The sequence below is a fragment of the Dipodomys merriami genome, unplaced genomic scaffold, assembly GCF_024711535.1.
Source record: "Dipodomys merriami isolate MVZ:Mamm:240054 unplaced genomic scaffold, mDipMer1.0.p SCAF_1, whole genome shotgun sequence".
Classification (NCBI taxonomy): Eukaryota; Metazoa; Chordata; class Mammalia; order Rodentia; family Heteromyidae; genus Dipodomys; species Dipodomys merriami.
This window is the reverse complement of record NW_027202270.1, coordinates 42,244,410-42,258,811: the sequence shown is the minus strand read 5'-3', so window position 1 is coordinate 42,258,811 and position 14,402 is coordinate 42,244,410. Positions and strand designations below refer to the sequence as shown.

Here is a 14,402-nt window from a genome sequence, read left to right as displayed (position 1 = left end):
TATCTCCTATTAACCACTAGAAAAGCTGGAAGTGGAGCTGTAGTTCAACTGGTAAAGCCTTAGCTAGCCTTGAGCAAAAAGAAACTCAGGGACAGTGCCCTGGCCCAGAGTTCAAGCCAAGGACTACCACAAAAACAAACAAGGCAAAAACTGCAGCAGTATAAGCTACCAAAAAAGTTATTAGACTTCTAGAGATTCATGAATATATACTATATACTACAGTTGACTATAGATTACTATAGTACAGGCACAAACATTCAAGTCAAATGGATCTATTTTCACCACTATTTTTCATTACCCAAAAGAACTGGGCATATTTTGTCTTTCTCTAGTTGCTTTATCTGTAAAACTGGCACCAATTTGGTGCCAGTCCTGGGGCTTAAACACAGGGCCTGGGCTCTGGGCTCTGTCCCTGAGCAGTTTTTGCTCAAGATTAGTGCTCTACTAGTTGAGGCACAGATCCACTTCCGTGTGTGTGTGTGTGTGTGTGTGTGTGTGTGTGTGTGTGTGTGTGTGTGTGTGTGTGTGTGTGTGTGTGTGTGTGTGTGTGTGTGTGTGTGTGTGTGTGTGTGTGTGTGTGTGTGTGTGTGTGTGTGTGTGTGTGTGTGTGTGTTTAATTGGAAGAAAAGTCTCTCGGAGTTTTCTCCCAGGGCTGGCTTCCAACATTGATCCTCAGATCTCAGCCTCTTGAATAACTAGGAATACAGGCACTAACAACCAACTATCACTTTATTCCTTATTAACATTAGAGCCATTTCTAAGCCGAGAGTGTCTGTTATACAGTAGGAACTCTATACATATATATCAAATGTCTTTTGGTTTGGCTAAATCAGTGATATTAAGTGTAGAAAAAGTAAAAGCGGGAAGTTACGTATTTAATATGCTTAAAATCTATTTAAATGCAATGTATTTAAGTAGGAACATAGAACTTCAATTTTTTGTGTGTGTTTTCATGCTCTTCACTATAGTCTATCACATACTGACTCCTGTCTCCTCACTATTTTTTCCCCCTAAAATTTTCCCTCTGTATTTATTTGGTTAAGCTACCTCAGAGCCTTTGCATTTGCCATTCCCTTTCCTTGGTCTGAGTTTTCTTCATATTCTTTCATGGTGTGTGACCTTCTCAAACCATCTTCACTAAAATAGCCTCCCTTAACTTTGTTATTATTCACTGTCCTAATAATTTTTTATTTTTATTTTTATTTTTATTTTTTGTCGGTCGTGGGGCTTGAACTCTGGGCCTGGGCACTGTCCCTCAGCTCTTCAGCTAGCGCTCTACCACTTGAGCTACAGCGCCACTTCCGTTTTTCTGGTGGTTTATTGGAGATAAGAGTTTCACAGACTTTCTTGCCCAGGCTCACTTTGAACCGCGATCCTCAGATCTCAGCCTCCTGAGTAGCTAGGATTACTGGTGTGAGCCACCAGTGCCCAGCCTAATAATTATTGACATTACACTTAATATATGTTTGTTGTATGTCTATAGCACATGAGAATATAATTCTACAGAAGCAAGAGCTTCTTCTGTTCACTACCTAGAAAGGTATATGACACAAAGAATTCAGTAATCATATGCTTATAATAGGAAAAAGAAAATCTAATACCTGTTTAAACACCTAGATGAGCTCAGTTTTCATAAGAAATGTTAATTTCAACTTTATATTAAATGTCAGTTTTTATGAAATTACTTTCTCTTCTAAAGTATTAAAAGACTAGATACCTCTGTGGAGTTCTAACTATGTTTTTGTTTTTGGGTCCGGTCGTGGGGCCTGAACTCTGGGCCTGGGCGCTGTCCCTCAGCTCTTCAGCTCAAGGCTAGTGCTCTATCACTTGAGCCACAACGCCACTTCTGGCTTTTTTCTTTTTGCTTATGTGGTGCTAGGAATCGAACCCAGGGCCTCAGGCATGCAAGACAAGCGCTCTACCACTGAGCCACCTTCCCAGCCCCTCTAGGCTACTTTCTTTCTCTCTCTTTATTTCTTTTTTTTTTTTTTTTTTTTTTGTCGGTCGTGGGGCTTGAACTCTGGGCCTGATTGCTGTCTCTCAGCTCTTCAGTTCAAGGCTAGTACTCTACCACCTGAGCTACAGCGCCACTTCTGGTTTTCTGGTGGTTTACTGGAGATAAGAGTTTCATGGACTTTCCTGCCCGGGCTGGCTTTGAACCGTGATCCTCAGATCTCACCCTACTGAGTAGCTAGTATTACAGGCGTGGGCCACTGGCGCCCAGCATTCTAGGCTACTTTAAAATAGAGGTATGTAATACTTTGAGTAGTGGCTCTCACATACAGATTTAATTCTACGGATAGATTTTATTTTCACTCTAGCTATTGTAACAGCTGCTCACTGCGGTGAAAGATGAGAAGAAACATAATTAGACTCAGAAATGAGCAAATTTATTTTCAAGGAATTAAGATTTGGAGAAGGAATGAGAGTGGGAAGAAAAATCAGGTCTCTATTCCCATCCAGAAATGTTGCCCTTACAGTAGATTTTTCAGCCTTGGGAAAATTGCACAGTTCCACAGCTATGAAAAATCCTACCATGACAAATCTATATGTAAGGGTTGAAAATATATTGAATATCTGCATTTCTTGTTAATTTTATATATTTTGTGAACTTTATATATTCTAATTTATTAAAATCATAAAATTCTAGGGTCTGCGGGATGCAGTTCAGTAGAACAGTATGTACCTAGCAGGTGTACAGCCTTGAGTTAAATCTCCAGTACTGCAGAAACTAAACCAAAAATTGTTTATTTCATTCTTTATTTTCAAAACATCCACATCTTCAACGAAGACATAAGCCAATATACAGGAGATCACAAAGGAACTAATTTAAAATGTTTTTAAATAACAATCTTAATTTTTAAAAATGTTGCTATTGTAACAATTAGGGAGTAACTTACGCTAATGGAATCCAAGGTGTGACAAAAATCATCTAAGTAATAAACTGTACTATTACAGAACCACATAGAGGTAACAGCAGTGATATCACAGGAATCTCACTGCTCTAATTTTAAATGTGATGTTATTTTGTTCTGTAATACATATAGCAGAAAGAAAAAAACAAGGAATGTATCCAGAAGATATATTCATAAACTTTACAAGTCCTTTGTCTTCTGTATTTTTGAGATATGATCATTAAATTTGGAGATATTTATAAACAACACATTTAAGCAAATATTTTATGTGGACAATATGAATAAGTTGCTTTCTACATGAAAGGCTAAGTAATTTGCCCAAAGTCAAAGAGTTAATAAGCTGGAAATAAAGACTATAACATTGGCATTTCAAATTTTAAAGTAATATTCTTAATAAACCCAAATTCCTATAGTATCTACTCCCTAAATTACAAATGGTACATGTTCCCAAAGTTTTTTAGAGTTCTTTTTTCTAATAGAAATACTAGCAGTACCTACTCTTTCAGTCTAGCCTTCAAAAGTTTACTAATCTATAGGTGAACAATATTAGTTCCAAAGTTAGGTCTTTTGACTGGGGAACAAACATGTAGCAAAAGAGAAAAGAGCAGAAAAAAAGTACTTTTCTCCTATTCCAAACAAACAGGATATATCAGACAAAACTCAGAAATTACCCAAATTAACTAGTCCCCTTTCTTTTCTAGTGCCTTTTCCCAGGGAAGCCTGAATACTGTTTACTGTTTCATTTTAAAACCTCATAAATTCCCTGCTTTGACTCTCTTCCTCCAGTGATCCTATACTTCAAACCTATCCACTTCTATCAAATGCTAGTGAAAAACTAGGCACACAATGTAGAGTATTCTCAAACTATTGTTTTTCCTTTTTGGTGTGTGTCAGTACTGGGCTTGAACTCAGGGCCTAAGTGCTGTCTCTGAGATTTTATGCTCAAGGCTAGCATTCTACCACTTTGAGTCACAGCTCCATTTCCAACCTTTTGGTAGTTAACTGGAGTTAAGAACCATAGGGGATGGATTTTGAATGGCAATTCTCAGATCTCAGCCTCCTGAGTAACTAAGATTATAGGCATGAGCCACCAGCACCGATTTTTAGGTACAGAAATTTTGTGCAAAATTATCAAAAGCTGAGTGGTGGGTAGGAAAAAACTAAATTTTATTTAAATCATAGTATAATAAAAGTTAATAATAAAACTTTTATGTATTTAAAATTCTTTTTATAAGCTTGAATATTGAATATTGTAAACTTTGAATATTCAATAGCCTAAAAGACTTTCCAATTTCCAAGTATTTGTCTAATCACCTCATGACAGAATGATTCATATATTAACCAAAAAATAATACTAAGGTATATACAATTGTATATGCATATACATATACGCAGGAAGTCTGAATGTCTTAAATTTTCCTTATATTTTCTTGGTGAACACAGATATGGATTATAAAGAAACAAAACTATCCTCTAACAACATTTTTTTAGAAGATAGGGACAAGAGAATACAAAAATGAAATATAATTGGTAGCTATGAGGTACAAAAAGTACCTAAAATTATTTTGTTCTACTGATTTCCTAATTGGATGGAACACACTACTAACAAAGCAGCAAAGGTACAAAGATGGAAACTTAAACCTCTAATTAAGTAATAGTTTGACAGTTTGAATGTCCTGTACCTGCCTGACACACCATGACTCAGTAGGCAATCTAAAATGAAAATTAACACCGTACAATAGTATAATCTAGGTTATGAGTAACAACTGATTATGTTTAGAAAATGAAAACCTCAAGTGTTCAAAAATCATCAGCACCCACCAGAAACTTCTACATACCTTTATTCATTCAAGAAATAGCACTTTGCAGTAATTAAAAAAAAAAAAAAGGTTTCTGTGGATTTGCTCACATGTCTTGATTACTGTCATCTGATCATAATGTAACTGCAACCAACCTGCTTGCCACATCAAATTCTCTCCAGGGCCTAGGTCTTAATCATAAATCAACACAATAATGAATTGAACATTGTTAAAAATAATGAGTAGATGCTTGGATCTATTCCAGTTTTTATATCTTTTTTATATCTTTTGAAAGGTCAATACACCTTATCGTTAACATAATAAATTAATCTACCAAAATGCTTTCTTTTCTAAGATTAAAAAATAACATCTTGCCATTTAAATTTAAAGTGGACTTTAATAATTAAAATGTTCATTACTTCTAAAATGGTGACTTGCTAAAATGTAGTTTTAGTCTTCCTCTTGTGGTCAAAATCACAAACCTCTCCTCTTTCCTGATGGTTTAAAATAGTTTTCTGGTTCTAAAAGACACATGAATATTTTGGTGGGATTGGTGGTGGAGTTAAGAATGATGGAACCTTGGGGCTGGGAAGGTGGCTCAGTGGTAGAGTACTTGCCTTGCATGCACAAGGCCCTGGGTTCGATTCCCCAGCACCACATAAGCAAAAAGAAAAAAGCCGGAAGTGGCGCTGTGGCTCAAGTGGTAGAGCGCTAGCCTTGAGCTCAAGAGGTGAGGGACAGTGCCCAGGCCGAATTCAGGCCCCACAACCGGAACTCCCCCCCCCCCAAAAGAAAGAATGATGGAACCTAGAGTCTCCTCAGGCGAGGCAAGCCCTCTGCCACTCTTCCTGCATGAGTCTTAATTTGATACATAACATTACATACTAACCTTCAAAAACAAAATCTTTTTCTTTTGCCAAAGAAGCAACTAATGCAAATGGACCATATATATAAACATTACCAAAAAGCAAGATGCTAGCACAATTAAATGGATTTAGGAGTTAAAATGAATTTTAACTATTTACATCTGCTTGCAGTGTTATAAATGATGAAAACCTAGTGTTCATATCCTTCATAATAAAAATTTATTCTGCACTTTAATACAAAGGCTGTGTTGCATAAACAGAGGATTTAAAGCTGTGGCAGAGTGGCTGAATGAAAGGAAAATGGCAATCTTTCTGGCTCCAGTAGATGCCATTCCCTATCACACAATGTTTCCCACTCATAAATACATGACAAATACTTCCTCAATCATTTTTTACGAGCAGGGATGCACAGGGGGTAGTCAATGGCTAGCTTGAGGGAAAATAGGAACAGCAGGCGGCAGAAACTGTACAGAAAATGGCTATGTGGTAAATTCTCTTCTGGAACATCACTCAGTTACCCAGTCTTTGATCTTTCAGCTACAATTACACTAACTTCCACAAGCTCTAAACCCCTCCCCCAACACACATACCCCAACCTTAAACCAGATCACTATTATACATAAAACCTACTAAAATTTGGTTTTATAAAATAGGATCACTCACAGATTTACATTCTTGAAAATTAAAATTTGTTATTTAGACAAGAACTTATTTTCAATTGGCTATAACCATATCATCATCACAACTGGTCTCACAAAAAACATGGGGTGTCTGGCGACAGCTAAATCACAGACTGGCGTCTCCTAAGCAGTCTGTCTACCATTAGGGTCTGGGAAATGGTATTTACTATACAATTAGAGCCAGGGAGTTCTACCTGTAATCATCCAAATACAGGTGTGAGAAGCCCCTTTGGGCAAGGAAACTGACTCATCCCTATTCATGTAAACTTTGATGTCTGTATTGTTTCACTGGGCTCAGGAAACCTTTACCATTCATACTACTATGAAAAGATTTATTATCTGAGGTCAAATAATAAATTTTTAAATTCCTTCCTAAAGGCAACAATTTTTAACACATTAATCATCAAATTTATAAGAATTTGAACAAGACAGAACTATTTTAAAGTTAATTATTTACTAGAGGGCATTGACCAGTCTGAACTACATTTTTATGCTAAATTGATGCTTTCTAGAACATTACCAATAAAGAGGTTAAATTCTGCTTCCTATCAGAAACACAAAATGTCTTATAGTAATATCAACAGGGCATTTTTAGTTGCAGTAATTTCACAGAATTTATTCTAATGATTTATTGGAGTTAACCATCTGACATTAATTATTGTTTTGGCTTCCAGTCTATGAATGTTTATTTTTCAGTTTAAAGCCTTCTCACTCTTTGATATCATATGGAAATGAGAAATTTTAATGGAAAATTGAAACCATGTGCATCTAAGTACTTAATGAAGTACAGGGAGAAACCGACAATATATTTTAGGAGAATTCAGATATTCTGCTTTGGATAGTTTTGATTTGTTTCTATGACTCAACAGTATAAAATGCTGACAGTCCAGTGAGGCAAGTCAAAATGAATACTATGACAAATGTGTACATGCCCACATGAACATGTGATACTTTGAATTTTTAAGGACAGAAAACAAATCTATACATTTTAGTTACATGTCACAAAGGACAATACAATATGTGAATGTATTTTTTTTTGTCTTTTTACACTGTTGTCTTGATACACAGTTAACATATTCAAAACAAGTACCCAGTATTTTCTGCTCCTCCCCCCAGCTCTTTGGGTTTGGTTTTGTGCCAGTTGGGACTTGAACTCAGGACATGGGCTCTGTCCTTTGAGCTTTTGTGCTCAAGGCTAGTTAGCACCCTTACCACTTGAGTCACACTCCATTTTCAGGTTTTTATGGTAGTTAATTGGAGATAAGAATCTCACATACAGTCTTCAGATCTCAACCACCTGAGTACCTAGAATTACAGGCATGTGCCACCCACACCAGCTAGCTTTTTGTTTTAAAGCATTTTACCTACATTTTAAAATTTATGTCTGCTACAACCCCACGTGGATATGTCAAAGTCATTTATGATATCAATGCAGCTTTTTCTTAGCTTAAACAGTTTTATTGAGAGTACATTGTTTTGACTTTGTTACAGGAATAAAGAATAATGTCTAAAGACTTAAAACTTGATATACACAATTCAAAATTATTTAATTTTTTTAAGTTCTCCTGGTGCAAATCAATTAAGATACTCATCTCTGAATTTAACACGTAATACCTTCTTTTCCATTTCAAACTTTTTATGATAAGGAAGAATATTAAAATCAACACAGTAATAAGCAAATTGTATGTATGTTTGCACGTATGCAAAGATGTTCCTGGATATATATGGAAAGAAAAAACTTACCATTTGTTTTTCTTCCTAATGTAGTCTTTTTCAGAAAGATTAACCAAGTAGACCATTGGTTTTGAAGTCAAAAATAAGTGTTTATTCAACACTTCAATCTAAAGTAGAAGATAAAGAATGCCTTTTAGAAGTCAAAATAAATGATATAAAACACTGACTGAATAATTTGACCTTTATTTAAAACAAATAGGCATTTTTATGTGTATAATTCTTATTTCTAAAAGGTTATTATTAAGAAATATAAAGAGTAAAGTATTAGGGAAAAGAATAAAAACAATTTTGGGAATAAGAAAATGATGACAGAAATGGAAGTTTTATTAAATGTAATAGTATAAAATAATAACAACTAATTTGTTCTCTAAGAGGTCATAGTAAAGGCATAATAGATGGTAAAAAAAAGACATAAAATATAATAGATGTTATGATATTTATAACCTACCTCTTTGTCATTCCAATCATGATAGAAACGAACAGGTTTCTTTTGATCTATAACCCAGGATTTGACCTTGCACATTATGTCCTATACATGATTGAAAAAAAAGTAATCACAAGCTAAATACTAATTGATTCTAAATACTAAAATTTTTAAATCCTCAAAATAATAAATTTTAAAGAAAAGCAGAACTAAGCAACACAAATTATTTTCAGCATCTCATTAAAAATGTTAAAATACTAGACATTAAAAATTTAATATATAAAAATGAGGACAGCACAATTACTAACAGTTAAAAATTCAAGACCATTCAATCATATCAAATACAAAATACAAGAAGTTAACATTACCCGATGATGCCACATGTAAGACAAACATACTATTGGGGGGGATAGTATATTAGAGAGAGTAGATCATATTTTTTCCTTAAAAAAACACACTAGATAAAATTGAGCCTATTATTGATTATCTACCATCTAAAATATTAAATGAACTGACCAAAATCTTTTTTCTTCAGGATTAATTTTTTTGCCAACACCTTCTCCCTGCCCACTTCTCCACAGCTCCCCCCACCCCAACCTGCCAAAGCCTCCATTACACAATGGCAAGAGCCCTGCACCAGTGACCTCCAACCAGCTGCATTCACTTTCAGAACATCTCTCTCTGCTGGAAATCTAAAGGCCTTTTAGTTAGCAAGCTAGTGTGCATTCAGAAGGAGTAACTGCAGGAAGAGCCCAATGTGCTTTGTTTCTCTGGCCTTTCTTCACAGAAAGATTAATCATCTGTGAAATGGAAACGGCAAACAGCAAGTGACACAAACTGAACCCTTCAAGCCTTTCCTCATCAGTTTTGTGGTTCTGAATCTAAAAGCTGCGTGTGGCAAGGTTCTCCTTACAGGCAGGTGTTAATAAAAGGCGCTGGGGTCTGACAGGTCAAACTTAGCTCTTCCAGAAGAAGCACACTTGAGAGTCATCTAGGTTTTTGTTTGGGGAGTTTTGGGGAGCTTTTCTTGATTGACAATAATTTATGGAAAAAATTAAAATATGCATTTCCCAAAATCTGTTGAAATCTACAATGGTCGTTAGTAGATTTCTTGCATTTTCATGGATGTATTTTACTTTACCATAATCAGTTATTCTACAATTGTCCACTTGTATAAATTATCTCAATATTTAGTATACGTTGCTCCCAAATCTTGCTGTTACTTACGGGAAAAATATGGAAAAAAGCCCTATATCCTTAGATCCTGATTTGAAACCCTCCAGGAAAAGGACTTCCCACCGATTTTAACAAGGAAGGGGCAAGCTGAAAACTTTTAATGAAATCTAACGTGTTCTGCTTAAGAATAATCACTTTTACTCTTCTATAACTGAATTTCACTCATAAATGTTTAAAAGTGGCTAATGTAACACCATTTCCTACAAGGAGAAGATCAAAGTGCTATATTACAAATGCATTATGATTAAAAAAGCCCTGTGCAGCCTTGCTATTAACTGTTCTTTAAACCCTAAAAGGCTTCCCATAGATCTCACTTGGCACTGCATATACAACCTTTGACAAGTAATGTAGACCATTTTTATTCATTGCCTAAAATTGTAGGCAATTATGTGCGTCACACTGGCCACCTGCAAATTCTGAATGCCTGCTGCAGTTGTCAGTGCAAAAAACTAATGTCGGAGGGGATTAATCTAGGGGGAGAGAGTCCTCTTTAATGGCTCCAGCAGGTGAAATGGCCCAGCTGGTTACTATGATGAGTGGCCAGAACAGCTTATGTAGAGACACGCAATAAGATTATACAAAAGAAGAACAAAACAGAGGTGCCATCTTATATTTGGTTCCATTAGGGTCCCCCCCCCAATTAAACAAAATAGATTAAAACCAATCCAAAAATAAGGAAAGAAATTAAATTTTAATCATATAAAAAGTATAAAATACTTTTGTAACTATAAACATTTTTTTAACAAAACCAAAGGGCGTCAGTAAGTGCTGATCACTAGTGAAGGAATTTCAGTATTTTTTCTTTCATCTTAAAGACTAAATCATTACTTCAGACAGAAATCACAAAAGCATTTTGACATTAGGTGTCCCCCCCAACCAAGATATTATATTATAAATTAGGAACAATCCATTTTTAATTAGCAAATTAACTCATATTTACAGTTCTCAAACAGTATATTTCTTAAGGTCACATTTAAATCTCTTTAGAAAAGTTGACAAATTATAACCTAGTTTTTGAACAGTTGGAAGTACAACATTTTATACCTAGTGCTTTCTTAATTATTCTCACAAAAGATTTAAAAGCTGAAAAAAAGACACTTTAGGTTTACTAAAAGATTCCAGTTTTACTTAAGACAAACCAACTAGACTGCAATCAGATAAGATTATCTGATTGGTACACAATAAAAAGATTGGTACACAAAAAAAGATTATCTGATTGGTACACGATACAGTTTTAGTGTATTATTTTTATTCCATTCAGGAAAAATTAATTTTGGTTTTAATGAAAGTTCAAAATGTTAAAACAAATTTTGTGCTTATTTAGAAATAATGTTGATCCAGGCTAATTGAATTTTTTCCCTATGCTCATACACACACACACACGTATTAATAATGATGGTTAGAACAATAAAAGGTTGCAATTCACTGAAGTTGGTTAGCTGAAAAAAAAAAAATACCATGTACTCCCTTTTAGCAAATGAGAAAAAGTACAAATAACACTTGAATCGTTAATGCATTTAAATGTTAGAGATTTCATGTATCATTATATAGAAATACAGATTGGGAGTATGAAATTGGGCTGTTTTAATAACTAACAAATTCTTCACTTTGAAGTAAATTCTATATACCATGGGGTTACACAACAAAAATTCTTGGACATTAACTTTTGGCATGGGCTGCAGTGTGAAGTGCAGTAAGTGAAGAGCTAATAATACAATGCTTAAAGTAAGTTATTTTGTATTGCTTCATTTTTGAGGCAGAGTCTTTCATGTAGCCAAAGATGGTCTTAAACTCAGCTATAAGTGTACTGTGTATAATACCAGTGCTGGGATTAAACACATGTGCTATCATGCCTGGTCAAAAAATTGCCTTTCAATGGCAAAGAAATTTAATCCAAACTCATTTGAGTATCTTTTTCTTCTGTTTTAATTACAGCCTTACTAGTAGTATCACATTTGACTTTAGAAATGCTCTGTTTTCATGACTATTTTACTGATGTTGATGTTAGTAATAAATGCAACATGTTTAGACTCAGAGAGTATGAACAAAGTGTCTAAATTCCATAGCTACTAAGTGGTAGAACTAAGATTCAAACTCAGGTATAAGAGACTTCAAAGTTCATGTCCTAACACTGTGACCTATTTGTCTTTCTTAGAACTTTACCTACTTCCTTACTTAGGCAAGAAATCCTCAAGACTGCTTTTCAAAATTCTCATCATTCAGGTCACCAGGTAAATTCAAATTCTTATTTTATTATATGGCATAATATCTAATGGTCAATCTATATGTCATACAAATAGCAATATTTTTCTATGCATATAGTAACATAAACCAGTCATTTACTAGACTTTTTTAGATTACTTTCTAGACTATTTTATTCTTCATTCCTTATAATAAGACTTATTAACAAATGACCTATAAATTATCTCAGGAGTTCCTTAATGCCCCAAAATATGTAAATTGTATTTTTATGTGATTTTGAGGGAAGATAAGACATAGTTTACAAAGTTATGTATCTTCCATATATATCTTTCAAAAAGATCTATGTCCCCAAATCCAAAAACTTTGATGTTACTAACTCTGTGACAATACTCCTATGTGCAAGCAAGTAAATGTTTTAGGATCCATATAACCTTAGATCAGAGGTTGAGACACTGACTCAGAACCTGCACTCAAAATTTCAGCTGGAACCTGTACTTGAAATTTACCTATCTTAATTTTCTTTGTTAATAAAAAGTCTATGCATTATAATTTTATTTAGTGCAATTCTGGTTAAAATAATAACAAAGAGGCTGGAGAACATTATAAATTGAATATGTCATCATTTCCAAAACAATCCAATACTGAAGGGCAAAAAAATATTTAGAAAGTCAGATGCTGACTTTGTTAGGTTAATACTAGCTATTCAGAAAGCTGAGATCTGAGGGTTGCAGTTTGAAGCCAGCCTGGGCAGGAAGTCAGTGAGATTTATTTCTAATTAACCAACAAAAAGCCCAAATGGTGAAGTGCTAGCCTTGAGCAAAAAGCTCAGGGACATGGATGACCCAGGACCTGAGTTCAAGCTTCAGGACCAATACTCCCCCATTCTCCCCTCACAAATATAGATTAAAATCTTATTGGTTCTAATATATATTAAAAATAAAGCATAAACCAACAGTAATTAGACTAGTATGATACTAGCTCAAGAAAGATGTATAGATTAGTCATAATCTAGAAAGGCATTAATTAGGCATTTGCTAATTATGGGACACTAATACAATAGAACACATATACATTAAAACAGGATATCTGAATGTATTCGTATAGGATATTTCTAAAGTATCCTAGTAAGGAAAAGGGCAGGTTCAGAGCAATAGAGTAAGATTAATAATAGGATTTTAGAATGTGGCACATAAAATAGAATCAAGGATAAAAATTACAAAAGCATCTCAATAGATGCAGAAAGAGCCTTTGATAAAATTTAACACCCCTTTACAAGGGTATCTTCTAGCCAGGTGCCAGTGGCTTACACCTATAATTCTAGCTACATAGAAGGCTGAGATCTTCAGACTGCAGTATGAAGCTAGCTTGGGCAAGAAAGTCTGTGAGATGCTTATTTCCAATTAATCATAGAAAAAGCCAGAAGTAGGGGCTGGGACTGTGCTCAATGGTAGAGCGCTTGCCTTGCATGCATGAAGCCCTGGGTTCGATTCCTCAGCACCACATAAGCAAAAAGAAAAAAGCCAGAAGTGGCTCAAGTGGTAGAGCGCTAGCCTTGAGCTGAAGAGCTGAGGGACAGTGTCCAGGCCCAGAGTTCAGGCCCCACGACCAGACCCCACCCCACCCCCCAAAAAAAGAAAAAGCCAGAAGTAGTGCTGTGGCTCAAGTGGTAGAGTGGATTGGCAAAAAAAAAAAAAAGTGTTCTATAAAAATCAAATATAAGTCAAAAGTATTCTTACTGAAGTACTAGCTTAAAATTTCAGCCAGACATTGCCAAAAGATCCAGAAACTAGTCATTTCTGTAAAGTAGCAGGACATAAATTCAACATATAAAAATCAGTACTTTGCAATATATGTCAATAATGAGCTTGCTGAGAAAGAAATCAGATTGTTTCTGTAAAGCTGGAATAAGTGAAATTGAACACAGTGATTTCTAAGACTAAATGAAAAAAATATATGTAAAGCAACTGACACAGTTCCAAACACACAGTAAATATTACAGTATTTATGACAGAAAGCATAATGAGACCGCACTTGTTCTAACACTGAAACTGGATATCACAGCAAATTGTTAACAACAGAAATCTCTACGTCAGATTTCAGGAAGTGTTTTTTTTTTTTTTTAAACAAAACAAAACACCAGTCTTGGGGCTTTAACTTGGGTCCTGGGCACTGCCCCTCAGCTTCTTTTGTTCAAGGCTAGCACTGTATCACTTGAGTCACAACTCCACTTCTAGCTTTTTTGGTAATTTATTGGAGATAAGAGTCTCGCACTTTCTTGCCCAGGCTGGCTTCAAACCACGATCCTCAGATCTCAGCCTACTGAACAGCTAGGATTACAGCATGAGCCAGTGGTGCCTGGCTTTTTCTAAACTTTTTAACCAATAAATACAACTTTCCTAATAGGAAACAATAAAATTATATTCATGAGAGGGAAAGGTTTCATCTCTTCTTTACATACTATTTGTAATCTTAAATTTGATGGCTAAATGAAATACAGCAGTTTATCATGGTGATTAATTATTATTATGTAATAATTTTAACTTATA

The 14,402-nt window shown here is 34.8% G+C and overlaps 1 protein-coding gene across 2 annotated transcripts in view; it reads right to left on the bottom strand.

Annotated features, from left to right (window-relative positions):
* Ola1 (Obg like ATPase 1) overlaps window positions 1-14,402 on the bottom strand; it is a 116,269-nt gene that overhangs the window by 33,198 nt on the left and 68,669 nt on the right. Inside the window, exons 6-7 of one of the 2 annotated variants that reach the window (XM_070020710.1) lie at window positions 8,443-8,523; window positions 8,004-8,101 (exon numbers count right to left, since the gene is read on the bottom strand). In XM_070020710.1, coding sequence (XP_069876811.1) covers window positions 8,004-8,101; window positions 8,443-8,523 — 179 coding nt within the window. The remainder of the gene's footprint in view (window positions 1-8,003; window positions 8,102-8,442; window positions 8,524-14,402) is intronic. The other variant, XM_070020720.1, reaches the window with a different exon arrangement.